The sequence below is a fragment of the Lethenteron reissneri genome, chromosome 37, assembly GCF_015708825.2.
Source record: "Lethenteron reissneri isolate LAM-NWPU_2019-01 chromosome 37, ASM1570882v1, whole genome shotgun sequence".
Lineage (NCBI taxonomy): Eukaryota > Metazoa > Chordata > Hyperoartia > Petromyzontiformes > Petromyzontidae > Lethenteron > Lethenteron reissneri.
In genome coordinates, this window is record NC_083815.1 from 7,740,257 (window position 1) to 7,758,952 (window position 18,696).

The 18,696-nt window shown below is 44.2% G+C and overlaps 1 protein-coding gene across 1 annotated transcript in view; it reads left to right on the forward strand.

Moving 5' to 3' along the window:
- The window catches only part of LOC133351526 (leucine-rich repeat-containing G-protein coupled receptor 4-like), a 94,248-nt gene that overhangs the window by 50,907 nt on the left and 24,645 nt on the right, over positions 1 to 18,696 (forward strand). The window contains 4 exon segments of the mRNA XM_061566808.1: positions 461 to 532; positions 8,237 to 8,308; positions 13,130 to 13,345; positions 16,267 to 16,338. Of these exon segments, the coding sequence (XP_061422792.1) occupies positions 461 to 532; positions 8,237 to 8,308; positions 13,130 to 13,345; positions 16,267 to 16,338 (432 nt within the window).

Consider the following 18,696-nt stretch of genomic DNA (forward strand, 5'->3'; position numbering starts at 1 on the left):
ACGCCCGTTGAATGTGTTAACGTTGAGTCCATTGCTTCGTTCAAAACGCAGCAACCGATTGTGTTGGTGTACGCGTGAATGTTGCCTCCTTTGTAGGCGTTTAAAATCGGATTGTGGTGTGAGGCTGTAATCACTGTATTTGAAAGTAAAAAAAACAATCACTCATCTGCAGGAATGCTCTTAACGGTTTTAATAAAGGAAAAGGCAAAATAAACTCGCGTGTAAAAAAAAAAACCACCCCACCAGCACAGACTAACATTTGCGGTAGCTTCAACGGTGGTTGGCTAGGGAAGTGCCGAGCGAGGAGAGTGTGTTTTCTGTGCTGTCTTCTCAACGCGTGGGGACGTTTGCTCGAACCAACACGAGGACAAAAAGGCCTTGCTTAATTTAACCGAGCTGTTCTAACAAAACGTCTGCATTCTTGAACAACTCTGCTGTGTCTATGCTCTCTGCAATGCAGGCACCTGGCTGGAAATGACCTCTCCCACCTGGCAGCTGGGACCTTCCTGGGCTTGGAAAAGCTGCGTGTTCTGTAAGTGCTCATTCCATTCCCTTTTGCTTGTTTACGCTGGTGCACATTCATCGGCTTTGTCATAGTCAGCTTTGCTGCCACCGCCGCGGTGTTAACGGTTTAACAAACTGGACTTGCAATGCAGAGGTTGCCTGTTCAATCTCCTGGTGGTGCAAGTTTTTTGTAATGCTCCCCCCCCCACCCCTCCCTCTGTCCACCCAGCAGTAGAAATGGCCTTACCACAGTCAATTGGCAGATGGAGTGCCAGTGGGGTAAAGTGTAGGTTTTACCCACCTCTTCCGATGTGTTTGGCAAACATGCAAGGATCGGGGCAAATCCCCTCTCGAGTGGGGGTGGGCTCTCATGAGCTCCGTCTTGTCGAGGCCCTGCCGCCAGCAGCGATGTGAGCAAGCAATTACAGGCCTGCACTTTTACTGCCTTTTTAAAACAGTGTAATCAGAAACTGCTTGGTTTAATGTTTCTGTTTACTCAGAATACGCACAGGGCTGATATTTTAATGTTGAAATTGCGCCCAAAGGCTTCTGCTAGGATTGCAAGCGCATATAACGAATAAAGATTGAGCAACCTAAACTCAATTGAAATAGGGGAATCAGTGCTTTAGACTATATTGGCAAGATAGCCATCTCAGGATTTGGAAAAAGGCAGCTGTAATGGAAACCGAGTTGTTAATGAAAATGCACAGGGCTTTCTTTTGATCTTTAAAGTTGGATACCGCCATGCATTCTCATGCAAATCTTTTTAATCCTCAAATAGCCCAGCCAATAGCATTGTCTTCTTGTCTTCCGACAGACCACATTCGTCAGTATCCGGGCATGTCTAAAAGAGCGGAATTGTGCACAGACACACACAGAGAGAGACACATTTTATGTACTTTTACATCTGAAGGTATATAATTCGTAATAATGTTTTACCCCCGTTGTGCTTTTCACTGATTGACGTTAAGGTTACGTGTTGACTTGAGATTTCTACGACTACAAACTGTACCTCGTACGATCTCCAACATTGCGATGCATCTTACTACGTGCTCTCAAGTCCATTGTGTTTTCATTTTTATCTAAATCCTGGCTTTACCCATTTACCACGACACACACAACACACAGAAAGGGAAACTATGAACCCCCCCGTAGACATGCAGACTGACGAGAATTTCTTTCTTTCACGGCACTCACGAGAGTTTGTGTGGCTGGAACCACAACCGCTGTCAATCCACTGCTGGATGAAAGACCTTTCCACGCCGTGTAGGTCACGGAGCTTGTTTGACCAGGCTACTCAGTGTGGGGAGATAAAGGAGGTGATGGGGGGGGGGGGGCCAGGGGACAGGACAAGTTCTGATATCATCCACCATCGATGTTAGCTCTGACCGGTATTCTAGTGTTGCACTGTTTGTGCGTTTGAGCTATGGAATGGTTAAAGGGTTTGTTGTTGGGTGGTGGGGGGCGGTGGGGCAGCCACGGTCTATGAGAGTGCGAGTCACATGACCACCTTGCCCGCCAGAGGGCTGCGCTTGTGAGCGGCATCTGGCGTGGGCTGTGGGCGCCGCTCCACTTCATTAATCGCGGGCGTTCACTCCTGCGCATTCACAAACAGCCCGCTCGCAGACAGCGCCGTGTCTGTGTTTAGCATTCCTGAGAGGTGCCCACCAGTGACGAGACAGACAAACATCTCCACTTCGTGCTCTTTGTCTGTGTCTATGGGGAACGGTGGCGCAGTGTTTGGTGAAATGTGCGACAAAACCCGGTGTGCTGAGTTCAACTCCCTGCCATGGCTGAGTTCACAAGCGAGTCTTATCAAAAATTTGTCCTCTGCCACCCATCCCCCTCCCCCCTTTGCAACCACATGTGGTGGAATATGGTAAAATCGACATATGGGGAAGCCTTCATCCAATAGTAGATTGACAGAGGTGGTGGTGCCATCCATACCACCTGTCATGGGATGTGTAGGCCTTAATGTGTTTGCTAACAACAGTTTTTCCGACTTTCTATAGGACTATATAAGGGGCTATGTATAGGATGATTTAAGGGATCTTTATTGCATGTGTTTTATGCGTGTAGAAGTTTATATGGAAGGGCCAGGAATTAGAGAAAATAAATAACGAATGGACTTGAGGAGTGCTTAGGAAGATTATATAAGTATCAATTTACTAATACCATGCGAGCAGTCATAACAAAGCCTTTTATTTACTTAATTTTATAAATAATGTTGATTAAATATGCAACCGTATACGGGTGCTTATGCCGAGCACTGCGCTGTAACCCCGGTGACCTCGGTTCACTTAGGAGAAATGCAGTACATTAGGGGCAAGCATTATGTAAACCTGTGCCGAGCTTATCCGAGGTCAACTCAACCTTAACCGGGTATGATGTGTGAATAGCAACACTGGGGAGACAAACGTGGCCAAGTATAGTGCTGGTCTTACCACCTATGCTGGCCTTAATAGGTTCTTGCTCACCGAACTTGCCCTTACAGTCTGTTGAGGCTATATGGGGTCCTTTGTCTTTGATATGGGAAAAACAAACAGTTTTGTAAACCATAATTATAATAATTGCTATACAGGAAGAAGGCCTGTATGTATGTTGAACTTCTTCTGCACCGTATGTAACAAACCGTGCTAATCGGAGGTGCGGGGGAAGTATAACATGAACAACATCTCCGTGATATGTTCTTCACCATGCTGGTTAGTGCAAGTTTCTGAAGAGGAGGAAGCAGCCAGAATAGATTAAAGTGTCACTCGCCACTGGAGTTAGTGGAGGTTCGGAATTGAACCACGGTGGTCGGATTAATAGCGCAGTGCGCGCTAACCACAACGCCGTCGATTCTTCCCTTTTAATATTTTGTTCAAAGTCGTTGCATAATGTATTGCTCAACCCAGTACACTTCTCTGTATTGACATGCTATGCTTCTATCGGGTCAGTTTAATTGCTGAACAAAACCATATATAGCGATGTATTATTCACACATTTTACAAAATGTCTACACTTACGACCACTCGCATGGTGAGGGTTATCCTATTTTATTATCATCATCTTATTAAGTGCTCTCAAGCCCGTTTGTGATCTCATGTCTCTAACGCCTAGCTTCATCCAAAAAGCAAATTAAACACAGCTGGCTTTTGTTTATCAGTGCATATGTGAATCAGCAACGGAGACACTGACAAATGAAATGGATCAAAAGCTGAACAGTTTGGGAGGAAGCTTGAGAGATGATTGTGTGGAATTACACAGAGTGACAGAATGATGCGACACGTCGATCAGATACATTAAAAGACATCCATTCAGACTGTTAAGAAAAGTAAGTGGGCTTGGGTAGGACTCGTCACTCGAAGGGACGATAGCCGGTCGTCCAAAACTAACGACAGAGTCGCTGCCAAAAACACACTTGGCACGTCTTCTTGGTTCTTTCGGTAAAGTCACGTAGAATGGAAATAATAAATAATAAAAATAAAACATAATAAAATAATTCTCACGACGTTTCGGTCACAACACAAGCAGCCGTCCTCAGGTGTAGAACAGGTCTGTCGAGAATCCCTGCAGTCACGAAAGCTTTAAATCGAAATTTACACTTGGCACGTTTACTGCATCGATGGAACATTGAAATCGTCTCTTGCAAGAGAGACATGGATTGTTATGTAGCAAGGCCACGAGGAAATGATGGGGGCTTAGGGGGGAGGCTTTCATTCAGCAGTGGATAGCTCATGGTACATGTTGATGCGTATCTGCATAACCGGCCACTTTGTGCAAGTGACAAAGTGTACTTAGGGTATGGTAGCAATTATATTATTATTGTTGCTATCTCGATGATAAATCGTGACCGAGATCGCAGGGTGCATGGTGGTAATGGCGTGGATAATGACAACACCGATGATGATGCTGATAGGTGTTTTTCCAAAATGTTTCTTGCTGTCTTGGCCGGATGAGCATTCCAGCTTTTAATCCTAGTTCATTTTTATTTTACATTTTTTCTTGGAAATTATGGGGCGCGTCCTTGGGAGAGCTTAAAGTTACGTAAATAAAATAAAAATTCCTCCACGCTACATTTTTAGGAGCGTCTTCCCACCATCCCTCTATGGAAGGTTTGGTTTTAAATTCGATCAGTCCAAACTATACCACACAATATCACGAGTTGAATAGAATTTAATGAAGAAGCTTACGTTAGGAATTGTGTGCCACTTTCGGGACCTTTTTCACAAATGTATATGAAATGGTTTAAAGCTTTCGTGACTGCAGGGATTCATATTCTTGGTTCTTTCGGTAAAGTCACGTAGAAGGGAAATAATAAAATAATAAAAATAAAAACATCGTGAGAATTTTATTTTTTTATTTTTTCCCTTCTTCTTGACTTTACCGAAAGAACCAGGAATATAAATGAAATAGCTTTATACCTGCAAATAATTTCACTTCGTTCAACATTTTCCGACAAATAAATTTCACAAGTTCTATAATCCTTAAAATTATCTTTCACTTAGTTTCAAACATTTGACTCCTTGAAGCATATTTAAAAAAAACCCTTAAAAACACAAATATCATTCTTTGAGAATGGACCGCACACAAATGTTGACACACGGGGCTGTAATAATTACATTTTATACACGCAAGAAAAACATGGCGTTTGGGCTTGTAAACATTCTTCGAAAAGCCCGCTAAAATAAAGACTATAATGACGTTGCACTTTTCTATTTAAACTTAGGCACTGCACCTCTAGCGCCAGTCGCCTCGCGTAATCTCACCGCGATCAGCGTCTTCTGTGCGGATGGACCCACGATTGTTATGTCTTTCACAATCTGCAGCCATGCGACCTTAAAGCGGCACTGGGCAAAATCGTGGCAGGGTTGGCGCGTGCCCGGCCTGGGGGTTGGGGGTATTAATTTATTATTTCCTCCCCTCGAAAGGGGGGAACAACTGCACACGCTCACCCAGTAGCTAGCGTGTCAGCATTTCAAGTAAGGTCACCCGCGCAGATAGCCGCGTGAGGCACAGTGGAATTGTACGATAACAGCAAGAACTCTTTCACTCCTAGCAAACACTGCAGGAGGTGGAGATAACGGCCGATACACAAAGGGCAGCTTTAACATTCGATTGTGCAGACTTGGACACCCCGCGTTCCGCGCAGAGCTACGCTTAGTCCAGAATGCAATGCTTTGTTGAGCACAGCCAGGTGTCAAGTCATTCAAATGTGCTATCTGGTTTTCACTTAACACATGGCATTTCCCGCACATCCAATAAGCACGGTTGGCTCTACGTAAGGTGTGAAAGAAGTTCGACAAACATACGTTTGCGGGATAATTTATTTTGTATGCCTGAAAGTCAATCGGCTGATTTGTAGTGTTGACTTGCTGGAGTGAGGCAATTGATCTAAGCTTGTTAACATTCACTTTGGCCACACTAAATGTGCACATTAATAATTGATGAGCAGAAGAATTTACATGCCGTTGTGGATCCACTGCGGGATGAAGGTCTCTCATGTATCGATCACGGGGGTTGTTTGACCGTACATCATCACACCAGTCGGTGTATGTTACATACAGAGTGGGCAGTGCCTGGGGATGGTGGCATTTGAATATAAATAGATAAAAATACCAAAAACGTAACTTTTGCCACTGCTTAGTTCCTGAAGAAAACTCCCAGCACATGGAGTAAAACATTAGACATCGTACAACCCAAAAACACATTTTGAAAACTTTATTTGTTCTTCAAATCATAAGTAACATTGTGGTAATTGAAATATGCGTTTAATTCCAAAATACATGTTTTAAGTCCATAAATTAGTCTGTCTTTTGGACTTGGGCAATGCAAACCCTGGACCGGTTTCAACCTTTCTGAGTTTCATCAGCAGTATATGGTCCCATTTCGATTTAAAGCTTTCGTGACTGCAGGGGTTCATCTTCTTGGTTCTTCCGGTAAAGTCACGTAGAAGGGAAATAATAAAATAATAAAAATAGAACATAATAAAATACAATTCTCACGACGTTTCGGCCACAATGCAAGCAGCCGTCCTCAGGTGAAGAACAGGTCTGTCGGAAAGACAGACGCTGTCGGAAAGACAGACACTGTCTTTCCGAAGAACAGGGCTGTCGGAAAGACAGCCCTGTCTTTCCGACAGCCCTGTTCTTCACCTGAGGACGGCTGCTTGCGTTGTGGCCGAAACGTCGTGAGAACTGTATTTTATTATGTTTTATTTTTATTATTTTATTATTTCCCTTCTACGTGACTTTACCGAAAGAACAAAGAAGAGGAGTATATGGTCCATTAAGCAAACGACCCTGGGTTTTCTGGCGCTATAGGCAAGAGCACTTTGCCATGCACAGAAATTGAGGACAAATTGTACGGATATCTCTTACCGGAACGTGTTGGAAATTTTTTTTTCTTTAGTTAATGCTCATGATTTTTTAAATAGTTTTTTTGGCTTCGGTTAACAGAATAATTGTTTGTACTATGACGGTCAGTTCAGTTTCACATCTCAAAAATAACACCGCACTCCCGTGATCGCATTAAGTGAGCTTGTTACACGGTGATTCTATTGCTTTTAGGCATCGATTCACACAAGGGATCTTCTTTGCCCGAGTCATAAAACAGAAATAAAAACCTAATCGGTTTCTCTGCGGAGGCAAATTTATAGCTGTGCAAAAGTCTGTTGAACTGGATCAAATCTTTTGCTTGCTCGAAACTTAAGATCCCCCCACCCCCTCAATGAATGATGACATAGAATTTGACGGCATGCACAGGGTGAATACAAACGCATGATGATACTTGGCTGGATTATTAAACTCAACAAAATCTATCAATTATAAACTTTGCAGGTCAAATCCGAGGTTCTAATCCGTGTTCTTAAGTGTAGGAAGTTGGTCTCCAGCCATCAGTGGCCATACAAAAGGCTCACCATGTTACATTCCTCAATTGGCTAGATTTCAGCCCTGAGAATTAAAAATACCATTTTTAATGCCATGCGGAAAACATTTATCTGCGCAGGGAGTGTGGGGAATAGTGCAATAGTGTGGATAAAATATGGATATCAGAATTTAGTTCTGATGTCTTGATGTTCTTGTACAGAGCCCTTCTCTAGCGCAGGGTGAGCCATTGCTCTTGGGGAGGATTGCGCACGGTCGGTTTGTCTTTTTTATGTTCCACAAATAGAACAATTGGAATGAGAATATTTAAAAGTAAAATCGGTCTTGATGAGTTTTGATCTGGCTATAGGTGTACTCAACAAAAAGCATGCAAACGTTGATGCAAGTACTAACAAAATGTTGGGTGTAGTAGCACGTGTTACATGCAATTAGCCAAACATCCCAAAGCAGAATCCTCATGGCTAAGGTTTCTTTAGACTTAGTATGCATTTTAGTTATAAAATACTTCATAATAATACTACACAGCGATACACTGATAACGGCACCATGAGAAATGGAAGGCTATGATGATTTTTTGTGGCCTACTTTTCTACGTTGGCCAAACATCTTGAAGAGGTGTGAGTGCCCACACTTTCCCCCACCACATGCCACCCGCCGATGAATTAAGTGTGGCGTGTACCAATTTATACCGCTCGGTGGACAGAGACCCCGGGGCATTTAAATTGTCACTCCGGGTGATCGAACCGGCGACCTCTGGATGGAAAGTCCATTGTCCTAACCGTTACACTGTGACGACATTTAAAGCATGCGAAGCACATTAAATTACGATGACGATTGCATTTGTCCTTGTGTGCTGGGTGCAGGATGCTGCAGAATAATCAGCTGAAGATGTTCCCCACGGAAGCCCTGCGTGACTTGCCCTCTCTCCAGTCGCTGTACGTCTGACAGCGTCACATTGCTCACAACCCCATGCTCTTCGTGGCCATTCCAGTCACTTTTCATACGAGCGTATACTTATACACACGGATCCCACTTCCTGGCTCTACCATTGATGATTATCTGAACCGGTCCTGGGCTTCCCATAGGTCGCATCGGCCTCAATATGAGTACCTCGTCTGTGCGGTGTGTAAGCATCGTCATTTGGGAGACAAAGGCGGCCGAGCGTGGTGCTGGCCACCCACCCACCCCCATCGTGTGCCGTGCCGGCCTTCATAGTTGCTCGCGAACAGCGCTTGACCCAAGAGTGTAAAGTCTATAAGGGGTTGTCTCTGCTGACGCTTCCCCTGTACATTGATACATAATATACGGAAGTGGAGGCTGGGTTGCTGTTGCACTGCGATACGATCCCAGAGGCCCGGGTTCATTTCCTGGCCATGCACATCATTGGCAATCGGTGTCTAAACTCGGCCTGAGGCTCCCAAAGAGCGCTTTTCAGCCTAAACCGGAGAGCACCTGGTGTAGTGTCAACATGAGCACTCGCGAGAAATATGTGGCTGGGTGCGGTGCTGCTGCTCCCACACCTACTTCCTCGTATGTCACGCTAGCCTTGATAGACACTTGCTAACATCCACGTACCTCAACAGATTATTACATTAAATGTGATATTTTTGCATCATGTGTACAATCAAACTAATAATAATGATTATACAAATGGAAGCTGATTAACCCACAAGGGTGTTTTTTGTGGGCATAAAAGGCAAGGGCGCAGCCCTGCAATTGCTTGCTCACAACACTGCTGGTGGAAGCGCCTACACCCAGAGCGAGCACTAGAGAGCCCCTGTAAGAGGGTATTTGGCCTACTCTTCCTCGCTCGCCACATGTCTAGGAAGAGCTGGGAGCACCTACGCGTTTTGCGGTCGCGGCTGCCAAACAGTACGATGTGAAAGGAAACAAGTGTGTCGTTGGAGGCAGATGCAATGCAGGGTCGTACATTACAAACCGCACACACCGTGTGTGGCCTGTGCACGCTTCAAGAGCTGCAGTGGCTGTTCGAGCAATTGCTCTGCACCTTACAACCCAGACAAGTGCCCCCTATAGCATGTGCTTGCATTTGAAGATAGTTTTTTTTTTCTATTGAACACATTTACCCTGTACGCCCATAACGTTAGGTTTCGTGGCATGCGCTCGTGCCACGATCGTATAGTTTGTATTGCTAGTGGAGCTCGCTGTGTAAGTGCAAGGCTATTTAAAGGGGTAATAGGCAAGGAAATTGGTGATTTCTTTTCTTTCTCCTTTTACATTTCATAAATGTGTTTTTGATGAGTGTATAGGTCATTTGGTTCTCAAATATAGTGACTGATATTCTAAAAGTAATTGCTATTATTTTCATTCAAATTTCACAATCGCGACTACCAGTGAGTGCCTCCTAATACACTAAGCCGATAATTTTCACTTGGTTATGACCAAGATTGCTCATGTCTACTCTGTAGAAGAACAAAGTACCGTCAAATCAAAGTCACATCCGCACATCTCCTTGCTTAAATGAGCTCATCTCCATTAATGGCCCTGAGGCGTGGGTGGACATTCCTCATTCCTATGGGCGGGGCCAGTCTGTCCACGGAACAGCTCACGATACCTACTGCAATGCAACAGCAATAATAAGTAGAAGAAGAATGCAGGCCAACTATGCTCCTTTCCCATGAGAACATGTCCCTGCCTTGACAATTCAAGACGCGTTGACATGACACCCCTGAAGCAGTGAAACGTCAAACTGTTAGAGAGAGAGAGAGACACACACGCAGACAGAGAGGCGGAGACCGAGAAATGAGACACCGAACGCCGACTCCAATGAAATCCTATCGCCATGAGATCCGCTTAATTGGCCCGGGTAATATGAATGGATGGTTGAAATTTAAATGTAAAGTGCCCTTTTTAACCAGGGTGTATGGCCTGCAACGACAACCTGGGAACAGCACTACTGTGCAATGAACGCCAAGGAGGTAATAAATACGTGGTAATCTTTGCGGTGTTTAATTGTGGTTCGCGCGGCAATGTTATCGGGCGTCAGGGCAGTTGGGCCAGGGGGTAAAAATGCCTGATTTAAAAATAAGCCGCACTCGGATAAGTCACCTTTAGACTTCGCGCAGTGAACCTGCACGCTAGGAATTAATCCTTTTTATTCCTTAACGTCTATGCGGATTTATTTTGTTATGATCCTGAGAGATTCCTGTAAACAATCCATATCATTTAGAACAATACTTTTAATGTATAAGATTATTATAAATTGTTTCATAGCTCCACGTAAAACAAAACATTATTTTTTAGTCCACTGACTTTACAGGCCCTGTATTTCACGCGATTAGATTTTATGCAAAATTATTACTAAAATGAAACATGTTTTTACATTATCAGATATTTTTGCTGCCGTTTATCCAACGGTCGATTAAATAGGTACCACTTTGTGGAAATCCGAAAGCAGTCCTCGAATGGAGAGACTCCCCCTCAGCAATAAGAACAAGGAATTTCCACCATTGCCTCAAGTCTGCCAACAGATATGAGCGCTAACTTCATTACTCCTATGGGCAGGGAGACACTGACTGTTTAATGTATTGTCTTTTTCTCTTGTTTAAAAAAAAACGTTCTACTTTTTTAAATCGTGGGTAAGTCTAGCCCTTTCGCACGGTTTTAAGAAACCAACTCTCTTTACATTTAGGAAACGATGTCTTTAACAAGGTCACGTAGTTGAGAGGCATGTCTCCTGTCCCCATATCAGAAAATGAGATCAGCGTGAGGTGTCTTTGACAGCTGTGTTTTTTTACTGTGGCGAATGCACCTCCGGCGCCAAGCCCCTGCGATGGGCTTTTTTTTGCCGTGTTGGGCTTCCGTTGCGGAAAGCAGAGAATAAAAGAAAAACTGGTGTTGTGGGTATCAAGCGAAGAATAAGCAAAAATATAAATGGTCTGAAACCATTCTTTGTCTCCTCACCGCGCCTACCCCTCCCCATCACTGCTGCTTTCCGTAAATCATGCATGGCTGGATCTAAATGGAGTTTAAACGGATGGGAAGAAAATAGTACTATCTTTTTGTCCATCTGCGGAATATAAACATTGCGCAATATATTCTTTGTGTCTCTCCGCTCGCCGAAGTGAACTGTGATCCGGAGCCTCCAGTGCGTGCACAAGGAAGAGAGAGCTGTCCTTTGCTCCAGTTCACCAATCTTGTCCGCACACCCCCCCACAGCCTCATGGGGTTACTTTTAAAGAAACAACTCCTCTTGAATTCCACGGACCGGCAAACTCCTCTTGTGCTGACCACACCCGAAACGTTTGTTTCGCCCGTTTCCCACGAAACGTCGGTTATTGTGTTTACAAATTGTAAACGCAATTATCTGGACTCTCGTTTACGTCATCGACGTTTACTTTAATGTTTTAAGGTTTAGAAATACTCTTGAATGGTATTTTTTATTTTAGGTTTGTTTTTTGGGAAGGAACATTCAACATTTTGCAGCCAAAATACTAAACCAAAAATGCAGTCGGTGTCTTAGAGTACTCAAATTACGTAATGCTCATTTGGCAGTTGGGCCAGTGGTGGAAACGCGGCATTTTTATGGCAGGGCTCGTCTTTCCACAGAAACAAACGCCATTAAATTTTGATTTAAAGCTTTCGTGGCTGCAGGGATTCATATTCTTGATTCTTTCGGTAAAGTCACGTACAAGTGAAACAATTAAAATAGTAAATATATAAAACAAAAAAATTCTCGACTGCAGTCGAAACGTCGTGATAATTTTAATTGTTTTATATTTTTATTCTTAATCAACGTTTTTGGATTTAGATCGCGTTATTTATAAATGTGTCGTAACCCTCCACCACCCGACACGGCCAATCAGTAAAAAATGTGTCACGTTGACAAAGACAAATAGTTCACTGCTTTAGCCCACCGGTGTGTTGAAGCCACAACATTTACAATTTGAGTACAACGTTTCGCTGGTCATTGCAACCAGCATCATCGGGCAATTCGCCAGAATGGTGAGGCTCTGCTGTGTCTCCCGTTCTTATATAGAGCAGCAGCAGGGTGACGTCATCATTAACTCATTAACTCCCTTCTACCTGACTTTACCGAAAGAACCAAGAATATAAACGCCGTTAAATAAAAATACAAAATTGTGCTTTGCTTATATCGACGGTGGAGGTAGCTGGATTGTCAGGGGCATGTAGCTTGCACCACTAAGATTCTGCTGCGTATCCTGACTTCGGTCCTCTGTAGTTAAACTGGGCCTCCCATGGGTAGTTGGGTTTCTGGTTTCAACCCGATCACCAATGGCTGCACATATTTGTCAGTTTGCCCAATGACAAACACCTTCATAGCAATACACGTGAGAGACGGTGTTACCCAGTATGGATAGGAAGCAATTGATGAAGGGCCTTCTTCACCATTGTTCTCCAGCTGCATTTGTCTTGGCAGAAAACCCCTAATTTTGAAACGTGATTAGCATCATCGTTAAGATACGCACAGGTTAGAAACAATGCTTCTTCATGTCTAACCTTGAGGGGCCATTCCTATTTTGTATTTGATTGAAACATCAGCAAGCACAAAACACCGTGCCATTTTTTGTCCTTTAAACATAACGAGCACTATGCCTCTTCTGAATAAAAGTAATGTTGAAACGCGCTTGCGCGTTCCGAGATTCGGCGGTGAACGGGACACCTCACCCTGCGACTTGCAGATGTTATGGAACAAGAAAGGGTTAATTGACCGAGCTCCCTTGCTCGCTCGTTCGTGCTCACTGGAGCATTTCTCCCCGCCGCTGTGACCGCAGGCGCCTGGACGCAAACCACATCTCGGAGCTGCCGGAGGTGGGGCTGGAGGAGCTGCGCCAGCTGCGCCACCTGTGGCTCGACGACAACGCGCTGACGGCCATCCCCGTGACACCGCTCAGCCGCCTGCCCTCGCTGCTGGCGCTCACGCTCGCCATGAACCACATCACGGCCGTGCCCGAGCGCGCCTTCGCCAACCTCACCAGCCTCGTCGTGCTGTGAGTCTTTCCCGACGCTTGCGTGCGCACGCGCTAGCTTCCCCCGCCCGCACAGTTCAGTTGCAAGTGGCGGTTGTGGTGGTGTTGGTGGTGGAGTTTGCTGGGTCATGCAGAGGACGGTGAATGCGTGTGCGGGAGTGGTGGTGTAGCAGTTCGCTGTGCTATGAACCAGGTGACACGAGCTCGATTGCTGTTCATGGCCCAACACCATTGACGATTGTCTGAACCGGTCCTGGGCCTCCTCTAGGTTGACTCGGCCTCAAATGAGTACTTGGTGCGATGTGTAAACATCCCCACTAGGAAGGCAAAGGTGGTCTGACATGATGCTGGCCTTGTGTGGTGCACTAGCCTTCGTAGGTGCCCGCTAATAGCACTTGCCCCAACAGATTATATATGGGGGATCTTTGTCTTTTGGGAGCGATAGTGTCGTGGTTAGCACATGGCGCTAAAAGACTGACAACCTGTGTTCGAATCCCGGTTGTGGACATCATCAGTTATGATTATCTGAACTTTTCATATACCTCCTCTAGGTTGACTCGGCCTTAAATGAGTACCGAGTGTATAAACATCTGCACCAGGGAGACAAAGGTGGCTGTGTCGATCTTTTATAAGTACTTGGGAATGGCATTGCCCAGACAGTCTGTCTTTGTGATGTTTTGCCACGGAAGTGCCCCGTACGGAGTTTACTTTACTCTCTCTTAACCCGTTATTCATTGTATAATCACTTGTATAATCACTTAACCAGGGCAACATTATGCTCACTTCTTTGTCACTGCTCCCAAATACACCACACTCGCACCAACAGACACAGACACACAAGAGTTGCTTTGGTCTCTTAAGAGGAGAGAATGATCTTGATGGTTCATCTGACTGGCCTTTTACATTGTTTTTTGACCGTCTTTTGCGTGTTTTTTCAAATGTTGTGCTTTTTTCCTATGCTTTTTTAAAATTTCCTCCCACACGCACAGAAACCGTTCAGAGGCCATCGCCATAACACCACAAGTAGAACCCGTGTTGACTGTAATATATCTGGTGTTTGCCATATCATTGGTCACCCTAAAAAATCCCAAACGTTTTTAGGGTTCAGATTAGAGTTATTGCTCGAGGTTAAGACCCCTGAATTTAAAGCCCATGAGGTGGATGATATGGTAAAGACCCATGTTAGCACAGGCAATTATTCCATACCATAGTGGCTTTCATACGAGGAGTTAAAACTCAGGCCGGGCTGATTGAGCTTTTGGCTTAGACGGTTAAGCTGAAGGTAATAAATGTGTCAGGGGCGCATATGTGCGCTTATCTTACTCCATGTATCGAAAAAAAAATAGTCTGCCTAGTTAGACATTTAAAAGTCAGCCTGTGGCGAGTATTACTTACAGAAATTTTGAAATGGGTTCTTCAGAGTTGATGATAGGTGAAAAGCCTTGGGTCCCATGCGTTTATGTATAATTAAAGTAAGATCTCTTGAATGAGCTGTCACTCTTGAAAAGCTCTTCCCTGGTTTATGGGAAGCAGGATTCACATTGCTTGATGTAAGAATTTTTGCCTAGTGCATAAATTAAGCACATTTGTATATGTGTGTGTCTTCTAGTGGGAAGTGGTACTGTAGTGGTTGGTGCACTGCGCTATGAACCCATCGACCCGAGTTCTATTCCCGCTCATGGCCAACATCGCTAATGAGTAGCTGAGCTGGTCCTTGGCCTCTCGTAAGGTCGACTCAGCCCTAAATGAGTACTTGGTGTGGTGTGTAAACATTAGCGCCGGGGAAATAAAAGCGGTCGGGTATCCGTCCTCGCCGCACCCCACCTCACCCCTCTTGCACCATGCTGACATTAATAGGTACACGCAAACAACACTTGCCCCACCTGACTATAAAAGCTACACAGGGGACTTTGTCTTTGTGTATTGAGGGCAGCATAAGTATACACGATTTAAGGCACATTCAGTAGCAGTGGTGTTTCAGATACCCTCGAGGTGTGTAAACAGTTGATGTGCAACGGTAGGGATAACACTTAACCACACAGAAATAATCTTCCAGGTGCAGGGCTATTGATCGGAGGAGAATGTTGAATCATCTTGCGTAATGTGCTCCTTTTTCCCTAACCACAAAGACAAAGACACGCACATTTCAGCATTTGTCTTGCCTTGCAACACCAGAGTTTATTGCTGCTTGTGGGTTTGTTTAGGATACAGTGGGACGTGCACGGAACAACTCGGTACATAAACACCTGCACTGTCTGGCCTTTATCTCCACTGGGAGCAGGACCCAACTTTAACCCCTAACCTTAAGTGCTGTGATGCCATTGGCTGCCGGGTGTAGTTTTTCATGCCCGCATAATCTCCCACAGTTAATCTTTAACTCTGCACAAACACCCACAAATCGATAGCGTTGTTAAAGCCATGCTTATCCCACTATGCCTGAAATCCATTAAATAATAATAAACACGTTGCACACTTTGTAGAGGTTTTTGTGGATTTGGATGGTTCTTTCCCCCCAAATTATGGATTGTCTGTCCTTCAAAAAATCTGGCATGCGGTTTGTCGTTTTGAATGTTTTTTTTGTTTCTCTATATTATTGCCGAGCGAAAAGAGAAGTTTCAATTAATTGCTGCGTGCAGGTTTACGTGGTTGTGTGATGTATTTCTGGGTTTGTGCTGTGTGTCTTCCACGATCTCGTCAATTCCATTTATCAACTTTAGAAATGTAAGGTTTTGTTTTTCAATGAAGAGAAAGTATTTACGTTTTAGTTTGAAGTTTATGTTGGATGAGTCTCATATTTGCAAGGGTTGACCTGGGTCACCAAGATGATAATAGCAAATAAATTACAGCACTAAATGGGCTAAATTAGAAAACTGTGCTGCATCTATACTGAATTTTTAATATTTATTATAATAATTTCTTATCTCATTTTTGTTTTTTTTCAGACACCTTCACAACAACAAGATTCAGAGCTTGGATCCACACTGCTTTGAAGGACTGGATAACCTTGAGACCCTGTAAGTCACTGGAACCCCCGAAAACCTCTAATTCTAACGACCTTTTCCGCTTTTCCAACAGAATTTTGTCAAAGAATAAATGAACACTTTGATATATTACACGCTTGTCTTTCTGTAGACGAGTGTTGGCCTTCACTGGCCTCAAATTCCTTTGCAATGAATGTTTTCCGACAACATTTTCGAGATTTACTGTCAGAAACCGATATTTCGTGCAAGCTGGTGTTGGCTGTAAATCAGCAGGCCGAGCTACTATTTTAAACAAAAATAAAAATGAAATGGACCGGTGTGGCCACTGTACAACAATGAAAGGTCAGGCAAAGGCAATAAATACAGAAGTGGTAATCATTAGAGTGATTTATTCTCGACGAAGTGGATGGTTTCTTTTGATCAAGACCGTTTACCGTGACAATCCGTCTCGTTTAAGTTGTCTGCTCGAAAGCCAAATCGTTATTACCGCACGCACCAAAAATGTTTTCCCCCCATTACGTTTTGAGGATGTGGGGGGCGGGTGGCACCTCTAAGGAATAAGACTCGATTTGAAAAAACATGCCGAACAGAAAATAAGTATTTCACGAACTAAAAAGAAACAAGATTTGAAGTTTTCGTGACTGCAAGGATTCATACTCTGTTTTTTTTCGGTAAAGTCACGTAGGTAAAAAATTAGAATAAATTAAATCACGACGTTTCGGAGGCAACACAATGTTCCAGTAATTTTGCTGTCACGGTTCCACCTGAAGACGGAAGCTTGTGTTGCCTCCGAAACGTCGTGATTTAATTTATCAAAATTTTTTACCTACGTGACTTTACCGAAAAAGCCAAAGAGTAAAGAAACTCTGCACATTCTTTAATCACACTGCTCTGAGGGACATTATTTGCTCGCCAACGTTTCTGGCAATGGCCCTTTTTCACAGCACAAGCCCTAGAGGTTGCGTCATTAACAATTTAACTCAATATTTTTTATTTTACCAGCTAAAGACCCCACTGAGTTATGTAGCTATTTTTCAGAAGCGACATGGCCACAAATGATAGCAGCTCAATTGAAGTGGCTTATCAAGTGGAAATTTGTAACAGCCAAATACTCTAAATAAATGTTTCTAAATGTGGGAGTGGGGGGGAGGAAACCTGACGCCCCGGATAAAAATCCACGCAACCACAGGGAGAACGTACAAACACCAAATATACAGGCGTCCGGGTCGGGATTGAACCCATGACCTCCTGCATACCAGGCGAGGTAATTAACATCTCGCCATTGGGGCGCCCTTCTCGCCACCGTGAAGGTCATTGTCTAAAAACACCACCTGTTGTGGAACGTTCCTTTTAAGACTAATATTTATGCGATCTAACCCAAACTCACATTCAGTGTTAAACTGAATGTGAGTTTGGACATGTGCACCACAGCTTACACAGTATGGCTCAGTAATTTGTTTATGCTGTTAAGGTAATTGATGTCAATGACTGCATTAAATTGGATGTGAAAGCACACACATACGTGTGATAAATACATTAACATATTTGCCGTGTGTATACTTGTGGCAATTATTGAAGGTGAATTGGGATAAGAATGACGATCGAGGCATGTAAGAACAGGTCGGAGAGCTTTTGCGAATCTGAACTTGATAATGAAAAAGCAAATTAGCAGTGTGTCTTGAGAAGAGTACACGGTACCTTCTGTGGCGTATGGATCAGAAACATGCGCACCGACAAATAAAGGAGAAGAAAAGCTGAAACTTTCGAAAAGAAGGCATGAATTAGAACATCTTAAGAGTTGCTGAAAGACAAAACGACAAACACATGGATCAGAGAGCACATTCATCCACTACAGATGATATTGCCTGTTAAGTAGAGTGGCTTAAGCACGGCACGCGTCGCTGTTGGGGTTACTGGATGACGGCTGTCGACTGACAGCGGAGCGGCAGCATAAGGAGGGAGTGCTCCCGCGAGGATAGCCACCTGTGGAGATGAGATCAGCTCTTACGTCCAGGAACCAGATAGATTTTTGCATCGTGATACAGTGAGGGATGGTGACGATTAAAAGAGACCTTCATCCAGTAGTGGATGGATGATAATGAAGACGTATGGGAGGGTGGGGTGGGTCAAGTACAAGGCATTGCCTTTGCCATGCGAGTGTTGATCAAACCGCACAAGAATTGCAGTCGCTCGTTAAGTGTACCGGTTGAGGTATAGCTCAGAGCAAAGACTGCAAATCTTAGATTTATGGTGCGGTGCACTCGTCGCGACGGCGAACTACCATCATTCCTGCCAGTGAAACGTTCACATGTCCGAGCCTTAACATGCCGGCACGGACGCATACGTGCACGCGCGCGTACTGCTTGCGTACCCCCCCCCACCCCCCCGGTG